This window comes from Python bivittatus, unplaced genomic scaffold (genome assembly GCF_059951505.1).
Source record: "Python bivittatus isolate LINGU-HERP-01145 unplaced genomic scaffold, Pbiv_v1 ctg000330_np1212, whole genome shotgun sequence".
NCBI classification, from domain to species: domain Eukaryota; kingdom Metazoa; phylum Chordata; class Lepidosauria; order Squamata; family Pythonidae; genus Python; species Python bivittatus.
Window position 1 is genome coordinate 47,462,975 of NW_028277058.1, and position 15,204 is coordinate 47,478,178.

Genomic DNA, 15,204 nt, shown 5'->3' on the forward strand with positions numbered 1-15,204 from the left:
GTATTTTCTGGACAACAATATGGAAGTGGTTTGTCACTGCCTTCTTCTGAGATGTTCTTTCAACTTCCCAGTCTAGCCTACATCCCTGGGATTTCCCATTGATCTCTCATCCAAATACTACATCTCACTCTGCTTAGCTTTTCAAGATCAACCAAGGTCAATCAGCAATATGAAAATGAGCACAGCTACCACAGGTAGAGATGTTTCACTTTTAACTCATATACATGTTGTACCATGACTGCTAGTCTTGAACAATAACATGAGCAAGTACTGTACATTATGGAAAGATTCATGTTAGATGAGGTTGGGGGCTACACTCCCCCCAAATCCCCCCAATGAATCCCTGTAGGACACGCACTTTGGCAGCAGCTCAGAATGCTGGCAAGTGCTCTATTCTAGTCATGTGACCTAAAGTAGAGCATACACACCCATCCTGTGCTTCCCAATGCACGAGCATGCACAGATGCGAAATAAGGGAAGCGCTGAAACACAGACAGATGTAACATGTCACCCCGTTACACAGAAAAAATATAGACATCTCCTTGGGCCACTGCTGGTAAAAGGGTTGGAAACAATTCCAGAAGCTAGGCTCTGCAAGTGATCCTTATGTTGTTTTCCCTTCACCCAGAAAAGCCCCAATTGACAAAGCCATATATCTAGGAAACACATTTTGCTCCTCAGTATTCCTACCTCAATTTCTCCTAAACAACTGAGGAAGCTGATCTTGCAGTATAGAATTGTTTCAGATCAGAAAAAGAATTATTGAGAAGCTAAATAAAATAACCTTTTAATAATAAATACACATTAAATCCATTTCTCAATATTTTCAACTCATAATGGCTTAATCCCTGGCTAGGGCTTCATTCATCCGAGCAAGCGAGCAGTTTTATCTGTGCAACGCATGTTGTATAATTAATTCAACTGATAGTGGATCCTGAAATCAAAGCCAGGTGCAGATTTGAGATGCTACTGACCTTGTGGCTTTGAGTCTGAAGTTGGCCACTGGGAATACTTAACTGGATCGCTTCCATTTACTCCTTGAACCACTTCATTGCAGATGCTGGGCTTGTACAGCCTAGTTGTACTGTTTGATGAGCAGGATGGAGTGACTAAGATCTTTGGACACGTACTGCCACCTGTAAATTGAAAAAGATGTAAACACGACTGAGCATAGAGACCACCTTCCTGATTTCTTGAACAAACCAAATGTTCAACGAATGTGTAAGAGTGTTTTTTATTCAGGGATGTCCATAGCAAGCTGAGACGGCATCAAAGTGATTAAACATACATAGTGGTATCACAACACAAGATCCCTCATGCAAGATCCACCTGCTACATGTTCCACAAATACAGAAAGGCCAGAGTTTCCATTGTGACATGTTTCATCATTTGTGCCCCTGCAAATACCCATGTTTTATATGACCTGGTTGCTGGAGCACCAATTTAAAATGTCAGGGTAAAACAGGCCTCAATTCTGGGGATATTTTTAAGAGTGCAGTATAATTTTGAGCTGAATATATATTTGGGGATGTTTCCAGTTCCCAGTGAGGCTGAATTTCATACTTTCTACGATTTCATGTTTCTCTCTTTTTTCTGTGAATTTAGCGACAGATTTTTTTCTAATTTCTAGCTCCCAGTGTCATGCTGTTGCTGCAATTCTTATGACCTATAGTGACTGCTGGGATTACTCTAAGAAATTCTTCTCAAGACATTTCTCCTATGATAAAGAAGTTGGCTTTAGGACTGATTGGGTTATTAGGTAATTAATTGGAAATGAGCTGACCACATGAAGCTATAGTTCAAAGGATTAATTCTGAAAGAGGGAGAAAGCTCCTTATCATAGCAACATATAGTTTCTGAACAGGTTCTTCAATATCTAATTCTCTTCTGTAATTTGCCCTCAAATGGTCTTACATTCTGCTTTGGTCTTTGGCCATAAAAATCAATCAAGAATAATAATTAAAATGGCATTATGTGTTTCTTTTACTTCCTGAAGTATTACCATTGATTTCTGCAGGCCTGGGGTTGATGTTTATAGTTTGTTTAAGGCCCCTGTTTTGTTTTGTTGATTTTTTTGTTTATTAGATCATTTTAGTCTTGGTTGTCTGTCTGATTTAATGTTTTAGCTGTTTTTATGTTTTTTCTAGCTTTGCACAATGTGGAGTTGGGCAGCCAATAAATTTAAATAAATAACAATACTGTAACAATTTTCTCACATTTTAATTCTCCCTTGCCTAAACATTCTGCCATAAGCAAAAATACAGAACTGGAGCAGAAATAAGTTTATCCACCTATGAATTTATGATACTAACACAAGATTACTACTGTTAACAGTTATGCCTCTAATTCCCAGTAGTCAATATTATTTTGATACAATGTCAAGTAAACAATTCTACCTTCCTTTTGTCATAAATATCCACGCGCATAACTGAAAGTAACCAATTCCAATTTTAACTGCTTCTATCCAAAACTATTCATTTCCTTCCTTCTCAGCTCCAAAGCTACACATGACAATTTGCAAAGGTTTCAAAGAGCAACACAAAGAACAATTACATCAATTCAGCCAAGGGAATATATTTGGCTGGATTAACAATATTAAGGAGGAGGACTTAATTTTTTTTTAAAAGTTCCAAATGACTGCCAGTTATTAAAGAAAAGATAAAACACAAATACAGCTGTGAAAACAGCAATGAGGCTTGTCATGTGATGCTCTGAGGCTACAGCTGCAGAATTTGGCTAATGAGAGTCACAAAAGGCCAGGGCAATACGTACCTCATGTTTCCTAGCAGCAGCATCAAGAAATGTGTCAAATAATGTCAGTGACCATGAGTTAATAATAAAAACTGAACGGGCCGGGCAGATTATGAAATGTTAGTCACATGGACACTGGAGCCTCAAAATGTAAGAAAGTTATCCACAAAGGAAATATTACACTGATTAAACCATATTTAAACTGACACCGTGACAGGCACGCTAAATCACTAATAGAGGTTTGAGAGGGGAAGGGAAGTACAGATCTATTTTAATCTCCAAGCTATACATGATGTAGAATAAGAGATAGATATTTCCCCATCTTGTATCACTAATGCACAGTTTTTCTCACAGAATGCTCCTGTGATTTTTTTTTAATTTAGTATTTTGATAAATATTACCCCATAGACCATTTGCCAGAAAAATGCTATACAGTATAGCAGATTTATCTTAAGGGGATAATTAACACAAAATGCTTAAGCACATTTTTGGATCCTCCTTGTTTTCCCTAATTTATGAGTATGGTGATGGGATTTTACTACTGTTAGAACTGGGAAAAATAAGCATTTCAAGAGCATTACATACAAAACGCTCTTGAAATGAATAGAAAAGAGACATATTGAGTTCCATCATCTTCAAGAAAAATAACTAAGCTTTATTTTATGGGGAAATCCTTGAGACAGCAGTATTGTTATTCCAGGATCATTTTTTAAAAGGATGAAATAAACTTAAGGTAATTAACTTACTGGTAATATCATTTGTATATTTTAAACATCCGGTATTTGTGAGAGCTGTCGCATCCTGTTTCTAAAAATATTAGCCTGCTAGTTCTAGTATGTGTCCTTCCAGTAAAAAGCATTTTCTTTATTTATTCTCAAAACACCATTTTGAAGCCAATGTGTTTTGTTTTAAGAAGTACTTAATACAGTAGTATGCACAGTCTTGCCAGGAAAGCTAGATATGATCCTCAGGTGTATAAATGTTTTAAAGGGAGATTCAACGGAAGTTAACAATTCCGTGTGTTTTTGAACAAGAGAATGATGGCATTTATAATGAAGAAGGCATTGCTAGAGCTTAAAAGAAAAGTCTGACAGATCATCTGTTCCATTCTGTGACAATCTTCACAGGCATCATTTTATAGCCACCTTGTACTGCTCAGCTTCAAGCTTATAAAGCCCAAAAGAAAGAACAGCCTTTCTCCTCCTGGGTATTCACACACAAAGTTTTAAATTTTTTTGTGAGGCACAATGCTTCCTATTCCTGATCTAACAGTCCTTGTTCAAAGCCAGAAAAGAATCTTGCTTTGCCCTGTGAAGTCATTAAACATTCTTTTCTTCTGTTACATCCATTAGGATGGGTATAAAAATGATGGTAACTCAATGTAACATTTTATTTAGAAAAATATCCACTCATCTCAAACAACCTTACAAAAGCTGGAACTAATACTGAAGGAGTGGAATTCTGACAACCTAAATTAAATACATTTTAACCAATACCCCAATGCATAAACTCTGGTTGCTGGGTGTATGTGATACTCAGTCAATCTTAATCTCCACAACTTCTTCAAATTATTCTGGCTATCATTTTGCACTGTTTTCACTTTCCCTTATTATTCTCTGGCTCCCTGTCAAAGGAAAATTATATTTCAGGATTCTTCACCATTTTCTATTCCTGTGGTAGCTCCCAATTATTCCTTGGAAGATAATTCGCCATGACTTGTTTTTACAGAATTATTAAGAGATGTCAACGTAGAGCTATTGGATTCCTTCATGCAGATTATGACCTTTATTGTTCCTCCAGTATTATGGGTTATTTGTCTTGTCCTCCCCCATATCTGGTTCTTTTGGGAATTTAGAAAGCAAGGATGAAGGTCCATAGAGATTAATATGAATGGAAGAAGCATCCTTGTGAACCACTGACTTCTTTATTTTGCTCTACACTCCTAGACATTATCATCTCTATTATCATATGAACAGCTCTTCTGTTCATAACATCCAATGCTCTTGCCTAACCTTTTTAAAAACATCAGTTTTTAATGGTACTTTGTTTTAATATTGCTATTTTATGGTTTTATTGTATGCCACCCAGAGTCACATTTTGAGAGATGAGTGGCCATATAAATATGATTCATAAATACATAAATAAAAATCTGCTAAAGGCAGGATTCCAAGTCATTCAGGTGAGATGGCACTCCTTTGAGCAGTGAAGGAAATTCTGGTGGCCAGAACCACTGGCCTTTTTCACTGTTAGTGCTATTATACTTGTCTCCAGCATTTGATACTGTTCACTAGCAGATACTAGCGATGAGGCCAAAATCCCATGGGGTCATCAGCAATGCTTTATCTTGGTTTCAGTAATTTCCTTTTTCAGTATCCCCAGGTTCTTTTCCTTATATATCCTTCCCCTTGTTTACCTAATCCCACAATTTGGCTTTAAAAACTATATCTATGCTGATGATACCCAAGTTTATAGCTTTTCTTGTGAAATAAATGAGGATGTGCATTCCTTCCTATTTTAGACATCTTGTCATGCATTACTGCATTTTAGTTAAAACTGATTATGGATAAGACCCATAGTATTTCGATGAGTCTGTCCCTCCTATGCCTTTCCTTATCTCCCTTATTTCAGGGCTGTGAGCTGGTTCTGGTGTCAGCGAGGAACACATTTTGGTTTACTTGCTTTGTTTGGCTGGTTCTAACAACTCCTTGAAGAAGATTTTGTAATGCTGAGTTTTAAGGAAGCTTGGAAGAAGCAATGCTGCTTTAACAGGCAGCTAAGTTTCAGAAAAGCTGGGTATACAGGTAGTCCTTGCTTACTGACCGCTCATTCAGCAACCATTTGAAGTTGAGACAGCGCCTAATGAGTGGTATTTATAACTGGTCTTCGGAGTTCCGGTCCTCCCAGCATTCCCATGGTCACATGATCACGATTTGGGCACTTGGCAACCTGCTCGCACTTACAATAGTTGCAACATTCCGTGCAACAAACTGTCATTTGCAACCTTCCCTGCTAGCTTTCCACAAGCAAACACGCTGTGGCACAGCACCCCCATCCCCAGCCTCCCCCAACTTGTGAATGGCCTGCATTGGGCGTCCAGGGCCTCTCTCACCTACCCCCGCAGGACCCCCGCATTCCTTATCTGGGATTCCCTTCACTTCCCACTTAACAACCTGCGGATCTTGGGGTTACCACAGCGACTGGGACTGCCAGAATTAGCGTCGCTAAGCAATTCAGTCACAGAACGTCGCATTTTATAACTGCATCACTTACTGATGGCAATCCTGGTTCTAATTGCTGTCAAAACCCGAGGACTACCTGTAAACAAATTACATTCTCAAGAAAAGTATTTCTGCATGTTACCAAGTTTTAGTTTGAAAATTCAAGATGTGTACATATTTTAATCACTGAGTTGAAAGGGGCCTAATTTTACAATATTCTCCAACTCCCTGTTGAGGAAGATTATTTCACAATCAAATAATTCCTGAAAGAAATAGCTCTTCACCCCCCTCCCCCACAAGGGGAGAATTATATGCTTAGACCTGACATTCCACTAAATTTAGCCTAAGCATATAATACTTCCCCCTCTCTAACTAGGTATGTTAGAAGATTTCATTGGTGATTCCTATAGACAAATATTTTCTTATAGACCAGTTCTACTTATTAAAAATATGCAATTTTAAATCATTTTATATCATTTTACTGAAGGGTACATGAAATATTGTAATTAATAAGATGAGAATTATTTTTTCAGCTCGATAAAACTATCAAAATGGCATATATACACAATTCAACCTATTTTTCTACAAACTTAATATCATCCTTATTCTCCCTTCTGAATTCTTCCAAATTTAAGTGACACAGTTAATTATCTTATTCATAAATCCCAAATTTGGTTTTAATTAGAGATGGATACGTCCTATAATTAAACTCAAAACTTATGAGAGAACACTTGAAAGCAAAATCTGCCGTATTCACAAATTCTTCATCAGCTCATAATTTATTGCACTGTAGAATTTCCTTTCCAGAATAAATCTGCATTTCTGCACCATTACTTTGAAGTTATATTTCAGGACTGCAACCCAGGCAAGAAAACTGTTTTCCTTCCTTGCATGTTTTGGAGGCAAAGCTCCGATGGCAGGACTCTTGACCTGTGGTGAGTCATGACTCTCTTGAATAACAAAATACCACTGAAGAAAAGTTCACTACTGTATATGAAAGGTTTCAGAGATAGTCAGAGCAAATTATACCTGAATTTCCTGAAAGATCGGATATTCTAGTTCATAAGTACCTGTATGGCTCAGTAAGGATGTTCCATTTCAGAAAAGAAGTGGCTTTGTTGGCATTCACAAGGAGGAATGGGCAGAAACAAGAGTCCACTGACCCGCTTCTAAGCTCTGGAGAAGAATAACTGATTACTACCTTAACACTCCATCGTATCACTTCTACTCTGCATTACCTCCCAGGCCTAGGACGTACTCAGCACATGTGGAAACCATATATATTCTACAATGGCCACCGTGGGCATCTCTGTGCCTGCACCGGTCAGGACACACTATAACTGTTCACAAAACAAGCTTAACCTTGTCACTGAAGAACTAATTTTCTGGATTTGCACAATTACATTGAATTACAGACCTGTAGGCACATTTGGAGAGCCAGTGTGGCGTAGTGGTTACGGCATCAGGCTAGAAACCAGGAGACCATGAGTTCTAGTCCCACCCTAGCCACAAAGCCAGCTGGGTGACCTTGGGCCAGTCACTCTCTCACAGCCCTAGGAAGGAGGCAATGACAACCCACTTTTGAAAATCTTGCCAAGAAAACTACAAGGACTAGTCCAAGCAGTCACCAGGAGTCAAGACTGACTGAAAGGCACCGCTCCAAAAAAAGGCACATTTGGGTGCTGTTTAGAATTGTAAGTCATTTAGGAGAAAAACAAAGTGACTGTGAAAATTTAATACTCCAGGGAAAATAATGATTATTGGTCTTGGCTGGCTTGGATTGTGTATCACCCCAATTCACACTCCCGGTGGTTCAGAAGAGAGAAAGAGCTCAACAGACCACAAACTGTTAAGGTATTCCGTAAGAGTTCACTTTGGCACTGAGCTATAAAGTCACTATTTCTTTGTTATTATATTTATACATATTTTTATATACACTTTGTGTCATTTTGTTACTATAAGCATCTGTGAATAAGAATAAATAGAATTATCATTGATCTGCTGGCTCCATGTATATCAATCCCTATCCTAACTCATCTTTGACTCACCCTTTCATTGAGTCTCTGAGCCTATTACCTCCATCAGTCACAACAGACAAAATACTTTGGGGTTCTTTGAAGAAACTGACTACAGGACCCAATTTGAGGCTGATTAGTCAGAATTTACCCAATCCTGGATGGATTCCATTGGATCAGTCGTTGTTGCAGAAGACATATGCCAGGATTACTTGCAGTCTCTCTGCCACTTTGAGGCAGCAAACTGAGATCAATGATGTAAATCAGAAACCAGAAAGATGGTTTCTCCAATTACATAAAGTTTTTAGAAGCAAAAACTTGTTAGGGGTAAGAGGGGAGTGTGCCAAGGCAAATTGACAGGTAGAGAAGACTATCAAAGAGAAAGCAAAAGGTTTCAGTCACAGAGTAAGCCAATACTTTTAGCTTCTGCATGGAAGCTAGTAACTGTGGATGAAGGAATATGATACATGCTATTTATATCAAGCATTTTCTTAAACACTGATAACTGCAATATTCATGAACAGTTAACAGCATTAGCTTTTCCTAAATGAGTCATTTTGCATCATCTATTCACCATAATGCCCACACACTGTACCCATGCCTGCAAAGACAGACACAGAAGCACAACTAATATTTCTTTATCCTCCTTTATATTAAAAAAAAAATAAAAATTATTGGATATTTATATGAAATCCCATTTTAAAATAAAATGTACTTTTAATCAAAATGTGCTTAAGAGGCATTGCCTGATTTTCATTCTGCAGAGTGAGATTGTAAAATTGGTCCTTTAAGGTACCTTTAAATTAAAATATAACTGACCCCTATTATAAACCTTGGATGCCTGAATTCAAAGGTGCATTTCAATTCACATTAGCTTACTGCACATATTTAAAGATGTCACTTAAATAAAAGACTATTGTTGTTGTGCGATATATTATTCAGAAGAAAACTCAATCTTCACCATTTGATTCCAAGATATATAGCTAGTGCACAAATGAGAGTAAATTAATCTCTCAGCAATATCACCAATGATTTATAGCAAGAGGAACTAAGAATAGTTCACTATAAAACAGATTTTCATACTGTCAGGGCAAGGTAGAAAACGGGAAATAAAAAAATCAGTTAACATACTAGCCAATTCAATCATAAGCAAATTAAAGCAATCAAACAAGGACACTAAAACTAACCCAGTATTTTTATAATCCATTAGCCAAACGTTCTGCTTTCCAAAGAGGGAAGGGAGATGACAGCATTCCAGGAGGATATTTGTGCATTTTTAGATTACCGAAGACTGAGCCATGTTTTCAATTAATTTAAGGAATGTCCAGAAGTATGAAAAGCATGCACGCAAAGAGTACTTGGATTCAGAAGACTATGGTAAATCACGTAAACAGGAGCACCCAGCACTGAACCCCTTACCTAGATCAGATGCCATGGCAATCACGTAGTTGATACCCACATCAATCTAGTGCTGTTGTGTCGACAAGGACTCACTTTCGCAATGGCAAGATCATATGATAGGCTTCAATTCTCTCCAGCCGGCAAGCCTAGCAGACCTAGGAGGAGCTCCACATCCCTGTACTCTGCAAGTTTACGATTCAGGAGCATCATAAGCAAATTGCCTGGCCTCCCCTCAGAGTTCTGCACTGCAGAGAATGCATCACAAAGCACAGCAATGAGCAAGACGTTGTGGGAAGGCAGAAAAGGCATTGATTTTATTTCAGTTAAATGGCTGAAAGGGAAAGCTAGTTGTTTAAGCTTTCAAACCACTGGAGGGAAATGCAAGAGGAAGCTAAAAGGTTTTCAACTGCTATCTGCATCTGTTTAACTTCTTCAAACTCTGTATTAAGAGAGAAAGCCAAGCAAGGATACATGATACAATAGGCATTTCTCTAAACGGCTGTAATTTTTTCCTCCCTCTTCCTAAACTGGGTGCATTCTTGGTGCCACTTCTACTGAGCTTTCATCAAGATTATTTAACTTACAAATCTTGTTTTATTAGCTTATTTGAGAGGAATATAAAACTTAGAGCAGAATAGCAGCATGTGTGATGGCTATAGGAATTAGTAAGGAATTAGTAAGAAAGCTGAAGTACAGCATAAATTGTTGTGAAGACTGAAAAGAAAACCTTTGGCATTAAAATGGACTGGACTGGACTGGACGTACATCAACCACAATAAAACAGTTGCAAAACAGCTAAACTGTTTGCCTAGAAATAACTTCCAGAATTGTTTTTCCAGAATTTCTTTTACAGGTTTGATGTTTAAAGTTTTTTAGTGTTGTGAATTATATATTTAACAATTGATAGGGGACAGCATGGGGAGACTGCTCCTTGTCCTGAGGACCTCACTGTAACCCTTCCAAGAATTGAGCTATCTTTGCAGCTTAGCCAAAGAAGATACTATCAACAGAGTGTTTAAGTTAGGATCTTGGTGGAAGGAATGTTGTGGTATTTATTTATTTGATTTATATCCCACCTTTCATTCAGGAGCTCAAGACGATATACACTGTACACTTTCCTCCTATTTTCTCCCCCACAACTAGGGGGTGCAAGTGAGTAGAAGGATGAGTAAGACAACCTGGGAAATCACTTACCTCACCAGTCAGTTCACTAGATGTCCTTCCCCGAATCTAACATTCCCTTTTTGGTGAAAGCGGTGGGGTATCAACTGCAGGGTGCCCTAGATGAAGCAAATTATCAGTTGGGGTTCAGGAACTGATGTGGGATGGAAACCACACTGGATTTTCTGCTGGATGACCTTCAGTGGGAACCCAAATCTGGCCCTCCTTGTGAGGGGTAGGGGCACTTTTTTCCAGTAAGTTTTGCTACTTGCTGATAGGAGGGTTCTGTCGGTTAGTATGTCTGATGACTGCCAGACATATCAACCAGAGGGTTCTGGTTAGTACTAGAGGGTTCATTTTTGTACCCTCTCTTCTTTAATAACTGTATATAGCTTCTGGGAGAAGTAATCCATTGGCTTAGGCTGAAGTATATGCTGATGATAGCCAACATCTTGCACCATAGCTAATCCAGATATGTGATGGAGGTCTGCACATACTGTCTGGAAGTTAGGGGGGATTGGACAGGATAAAATAAGCTGAAATTGAACTCCTACATGATGACAGTATAATCATCTGACTCTCAGTCAGCTCCTGTTTTGACGCTGGGTACAAGTGCACTCCCCTAAAGGAGCAGATTGGTTCTCATGATTGACAGATGCAGATCATAGCCAGGGGAGCCTTTGCTCAGTTTTTGCTGCAGTGCAGTTTTGCCCAGCTGCAATCATTTTTGGAGCAGGAGGCTCCAGATGGTAACATCTACCATTATACAGGTGAAACTCGAAAAATTAGAATATCGTGCAAATGTTCATTTATGTCAGTAAGGCAACTCAAAACGTGAAACCAATATATGAGATAGACGCATTACATGCAAAGCGAGATATGTCAAGCCTTACTTTGGTATAATTGTGATGATTATGGCGTACAGCTTATGAAAACCCCAAATTCACAATCTCAGAAAATTAGAATATTACATGACATCAATAACACAAGGATTGGAAATAGAACAAGATCGGACCTCTGCAAAGTATAAGCATGCATATGTACTCAGTACTTGGTTTGGGCCCCTTTTGCAGCCATGACTGCCGCAATGCGGCGTGGCATGGATGCTATCAGCCTGTGGCACTGCTGAGGTGTTATGGAAGACCAGGATGCTTCAATAGCGGCCTTCAGCTCCGCTGCATTGTTCGGTCTCATGTCCCTCATCTTTCTCTTGGCAATGCCCCATAGATTCTCTATGGGGTTCAGGTCAGGTGAGTTTGCTGGCCAATCAAGCACAGTAATCCCATGGTCATTGAACCAGGTTTTGGTACTTTTGGCAGTGTGGGCAGGTACCAAGTTCTGCTGGAAAATGAAGTCAGCATCCCCATAAAGCTCGTCTACGGAAGGAAGCATGAAGTGCTCCAAAATCTCCTGGTAGACGGCTGCGTTGACCCTGGACTTAATGAAGCACAGTGGACCAACACCAGCAGATGACATGGCTCCCCAAATCAACACAGACTGTGGAAACTTCACACTGGACTTCAAGCATCGTGCATTGTGTGCCTCTCCATTCTTCCTCCAGACTCTGGGTCCTTGGTTCCCAAATGAGATGCAAAAGTTGCTCTCATCAGAAAAGAGGACTTTGGACCACTGGGCAACAGACCAGTTCTTTTTTTCTGTAGCCCTTCTGACGTTGTTTGTTGTTCAGGAGCGGCTTGACAAGAGGAATACGACATTTGAAGCCCATGTCCAGGATCTGTCTGTATGTGGTGGCTCTTGATGCACTAACTCCAGCCTCAGTCCACTCCTTGTGAAAGTCCCCAACACTTTTGAATGGCCTTTTCCTGACAATCCTCTCCAGGCTGCGGTCATCCCTGCTGCTTGTGCACCTTTCTTTACCACACTTTTCCCTTCCACATAACCTTCTATTGATGTGCTTTGATACAGCACTTTGGGAACATCCAACTTCTTTTGCAATTACCTTTTGGGGCTTTCCCTCCTTATGGAGGGTGTCGATGATGGTTTTCTGCACAACTGTCAGGTCAGCAGTCTTTCCCATGCTTGTGATTCCTACTAAACCAGCCTGAGAGACCATTTAAAGGCTCAGGAACCCTTTGCAGGTGTTATGGATTCATTAGCTGATTAGAGTGGGACACTTTGAGCCTAGAATATTGAACCTTTTCACACTATTCTAATTTTCTGAGATTGTGAATTTGGGGTTTTCATAAGCTGTACGCCATAATCATCACAATTATACCAAAGAAAGGCTTGACATATCTGGCTTTGCATGTAATGCGTCTATCTCATATATTGGTTTCACCTTTTGAGTTGCCTTACTGACATAAACATTTGCACGATATTCTAATTTTTTGAGTTTCACCTGTAATCTCAAAGCTATACTGTGGCAATGTACAGTATTTTACACGAAGCTGCCTTTAAAGACTACTCCAAAACTACAGTTGGAGTAAAATGTAGTGATCTGTATCTTGGCAGGTGAGAGCCATCACTTCCATATGCCAATGAGGGACTCCAGGTCAAATTATGTCATTTAGGGAGGCCCTAAAAAAGGTATTGTGCTGCAGAGTATTTGATATGTAATTTCACTACTGGGACTGGATGCAAGAAGCTGTTATTTAACGTGCTTAATTGGCTTTATCAATTAGCTGGTTTCTTATTTTACATGTAAATTACCAGGGTCATACTTAGAGTACAGTGGTACATAAAAGCTGAAAAACAAAAAGTACAATATGAGCCTGACCATAATCTCTAATCTTTAGTAGAGGCCCTGATGTATTTTCTCATCACTAAAGTAATTCTAATACTTTGCCCAATGCAAGAAACATTTAATAAACTAGCTAAAATACAAAATACTATAATATATATAGAGAGAGATTAGAAATAAATTCTAAGCAACTGGAATATTGAAACTTGTGAAAAAGATTGGGGGAGAGGGCTCTTAATTAGCAAATTCCCTTATCCCAACACAAGCTACAGCTTTAGGTATAGGTAAAGCAGGCCAGGCCAGATGCTGTAGGGTTTAGGGCAGCAGAGCAACTATACCACAGTATCTGTCAGGTTTAGCCCAAGGAACTCCAAGAGACAATGCAAAATCAGTTCAGCTGTGTTTATTAGCTACAACCTCTAGCAAGAATCTCCCCAGACTGAACCCCAGCTCCCAACCAGCCAGCCACAACACCGTGAATTCCTCAGGGAGGTGCCAGCCTCATCCTCTTGAAGTTCCCACGCTCTTGCAGTGAATTAAGAAAACGCTTATCTCCCTGAGCCTGGCCTTCATAATTCCATTCCGTCACAGTATCCTCTCTGAAACCTCAGAGACCTGATGCCAGACAGCTAGGCCAGGCCAGATAACCTTCCTGCCCCTAAGGAAGACTGGCAGCGACTGGCCATGCAATCACCATCCCCTTGGCCTAGTGGGAAGGAATGGGTTGTGGGAGCATACTTTGCAGAAGAATTCAGAAGAGCAATCAGAATTCAGAGGTAACTTGAGCCACACAACCTGCCCTCAAGTCCATAAAAAATCACATATAGACCGTAGACTGATGAATTGTGACATAGACAGCACTGAGGTAGACAGACCAATGGTCTCGTTCTATGTAAGACAGCATCTCAGGCTCTATATTTCCATATAACATGGGGAGGGAGAAAATATGGCAATATTAATCAATTCATTAATATGTTGAAAACCAGAAAAAGAAACCATCAAGTCTGTAATATGAACAGAAGCAGGCACAACCCATATTTCCCCCTCAGGACCCTGCATTCTTAATCATTGGGAGATGAAAGCTATACACATTTTCTAATAAATTATTAGAATTTATACTTGCTCAGCAGCCATCAATGTAATTATTCCTAGAAGGGGAATTCCACTTAAATTATTTTAGGTGGCCATGGAATTTGAGAACCCCAAAGGGTTACCAATCTGTACCTGCTTCATCCCCATTCAAAGGGAAGAACATCTCAGATACACAGTTTGCAAAGAAAATATATTCAAGTAATTTATTGATCTTTGTTACATCATAGGTGTTATGTTAAACAATTAGAGCATTACTTTCTCTGTAACTCTCTATAGCAATGTTTGACAGGGGAGGAGTGGTTGAAAAGGAAGACATGCAAGCGCAAAGGAGTATTCCAGATTTCTACAAGCTTCTCAAATCTATGCCAAGGAGAAATGGAAGTTGTCTTGAAGTGAGTGTGAAACCATGCCCAATATGGAAGTGGCCTAGCAAACTAGAAGAGAACTGTAGCCTCTGTAACAGTGGGGAGACTTCTTCTCTGCCATTCACTCGGTCAGTTCAAATGTGGCATCAATGGTGAAGCAAAGTTCTTTGCCCACTCTCCTGCCGGTAGGTGTGTGGGGATGAAGGATGAAGCTGTTCCAGACATTTGGGGACATGTGTAACTTTAAAGCTGTCAAACATAGTGGCAATATAAAGAAATAGTCTGATGTGACCAAAGGAGAACAGAATCTAGGCCAGCCATACCAGGCTGTAAGCAAAAGAGGTTCAGTGGTTCAAGCACAAAAAGATCCTTTTCTGTGCCTGCCTAGTGATTACTGGAACCATTAAAGAATATCTAGCCAAACCTTGCTCTGAAGAGCCCTTTAATTTCCAAAGACTTTTCCTGAAAGTGAGCAGTTCTATACCTGCCAACTCACCAAC

The 15,204-nt window shown here is 39.5% G+C and overlaps 1 protein-coding gene across 3 annotated transcripts in view; it reads right to left on the reverse strand.

Annotated features, from left to right (window-relative positions):
* Window positions 1–15,204, reverse strand: part of FGD4 (FYVE, RhoGEF and PH domain containing 4) — a 112,233-nt gene that overhangs the window by 43,352 nt on the left and 53,677 nt on the right. For 2 of the 3 annotated variants that reach the window (XM_088141178.1, XM_088141180.1), the window contains exon 2: window positions 975–1,136. In XM_088141178.1, the coding sequence (XP_087997304.1) occupies window positions 975–1,136 (162 nt within the window). Of the gene's footprint in view, window positions 1–974; window positions 1,137–9,403; window positions 9,631–10,579; window positions 10,815–15,204 lie in introns of those variants that run through there. The other variant, XM_088141179.1, reaches the window with a different exon arrangement.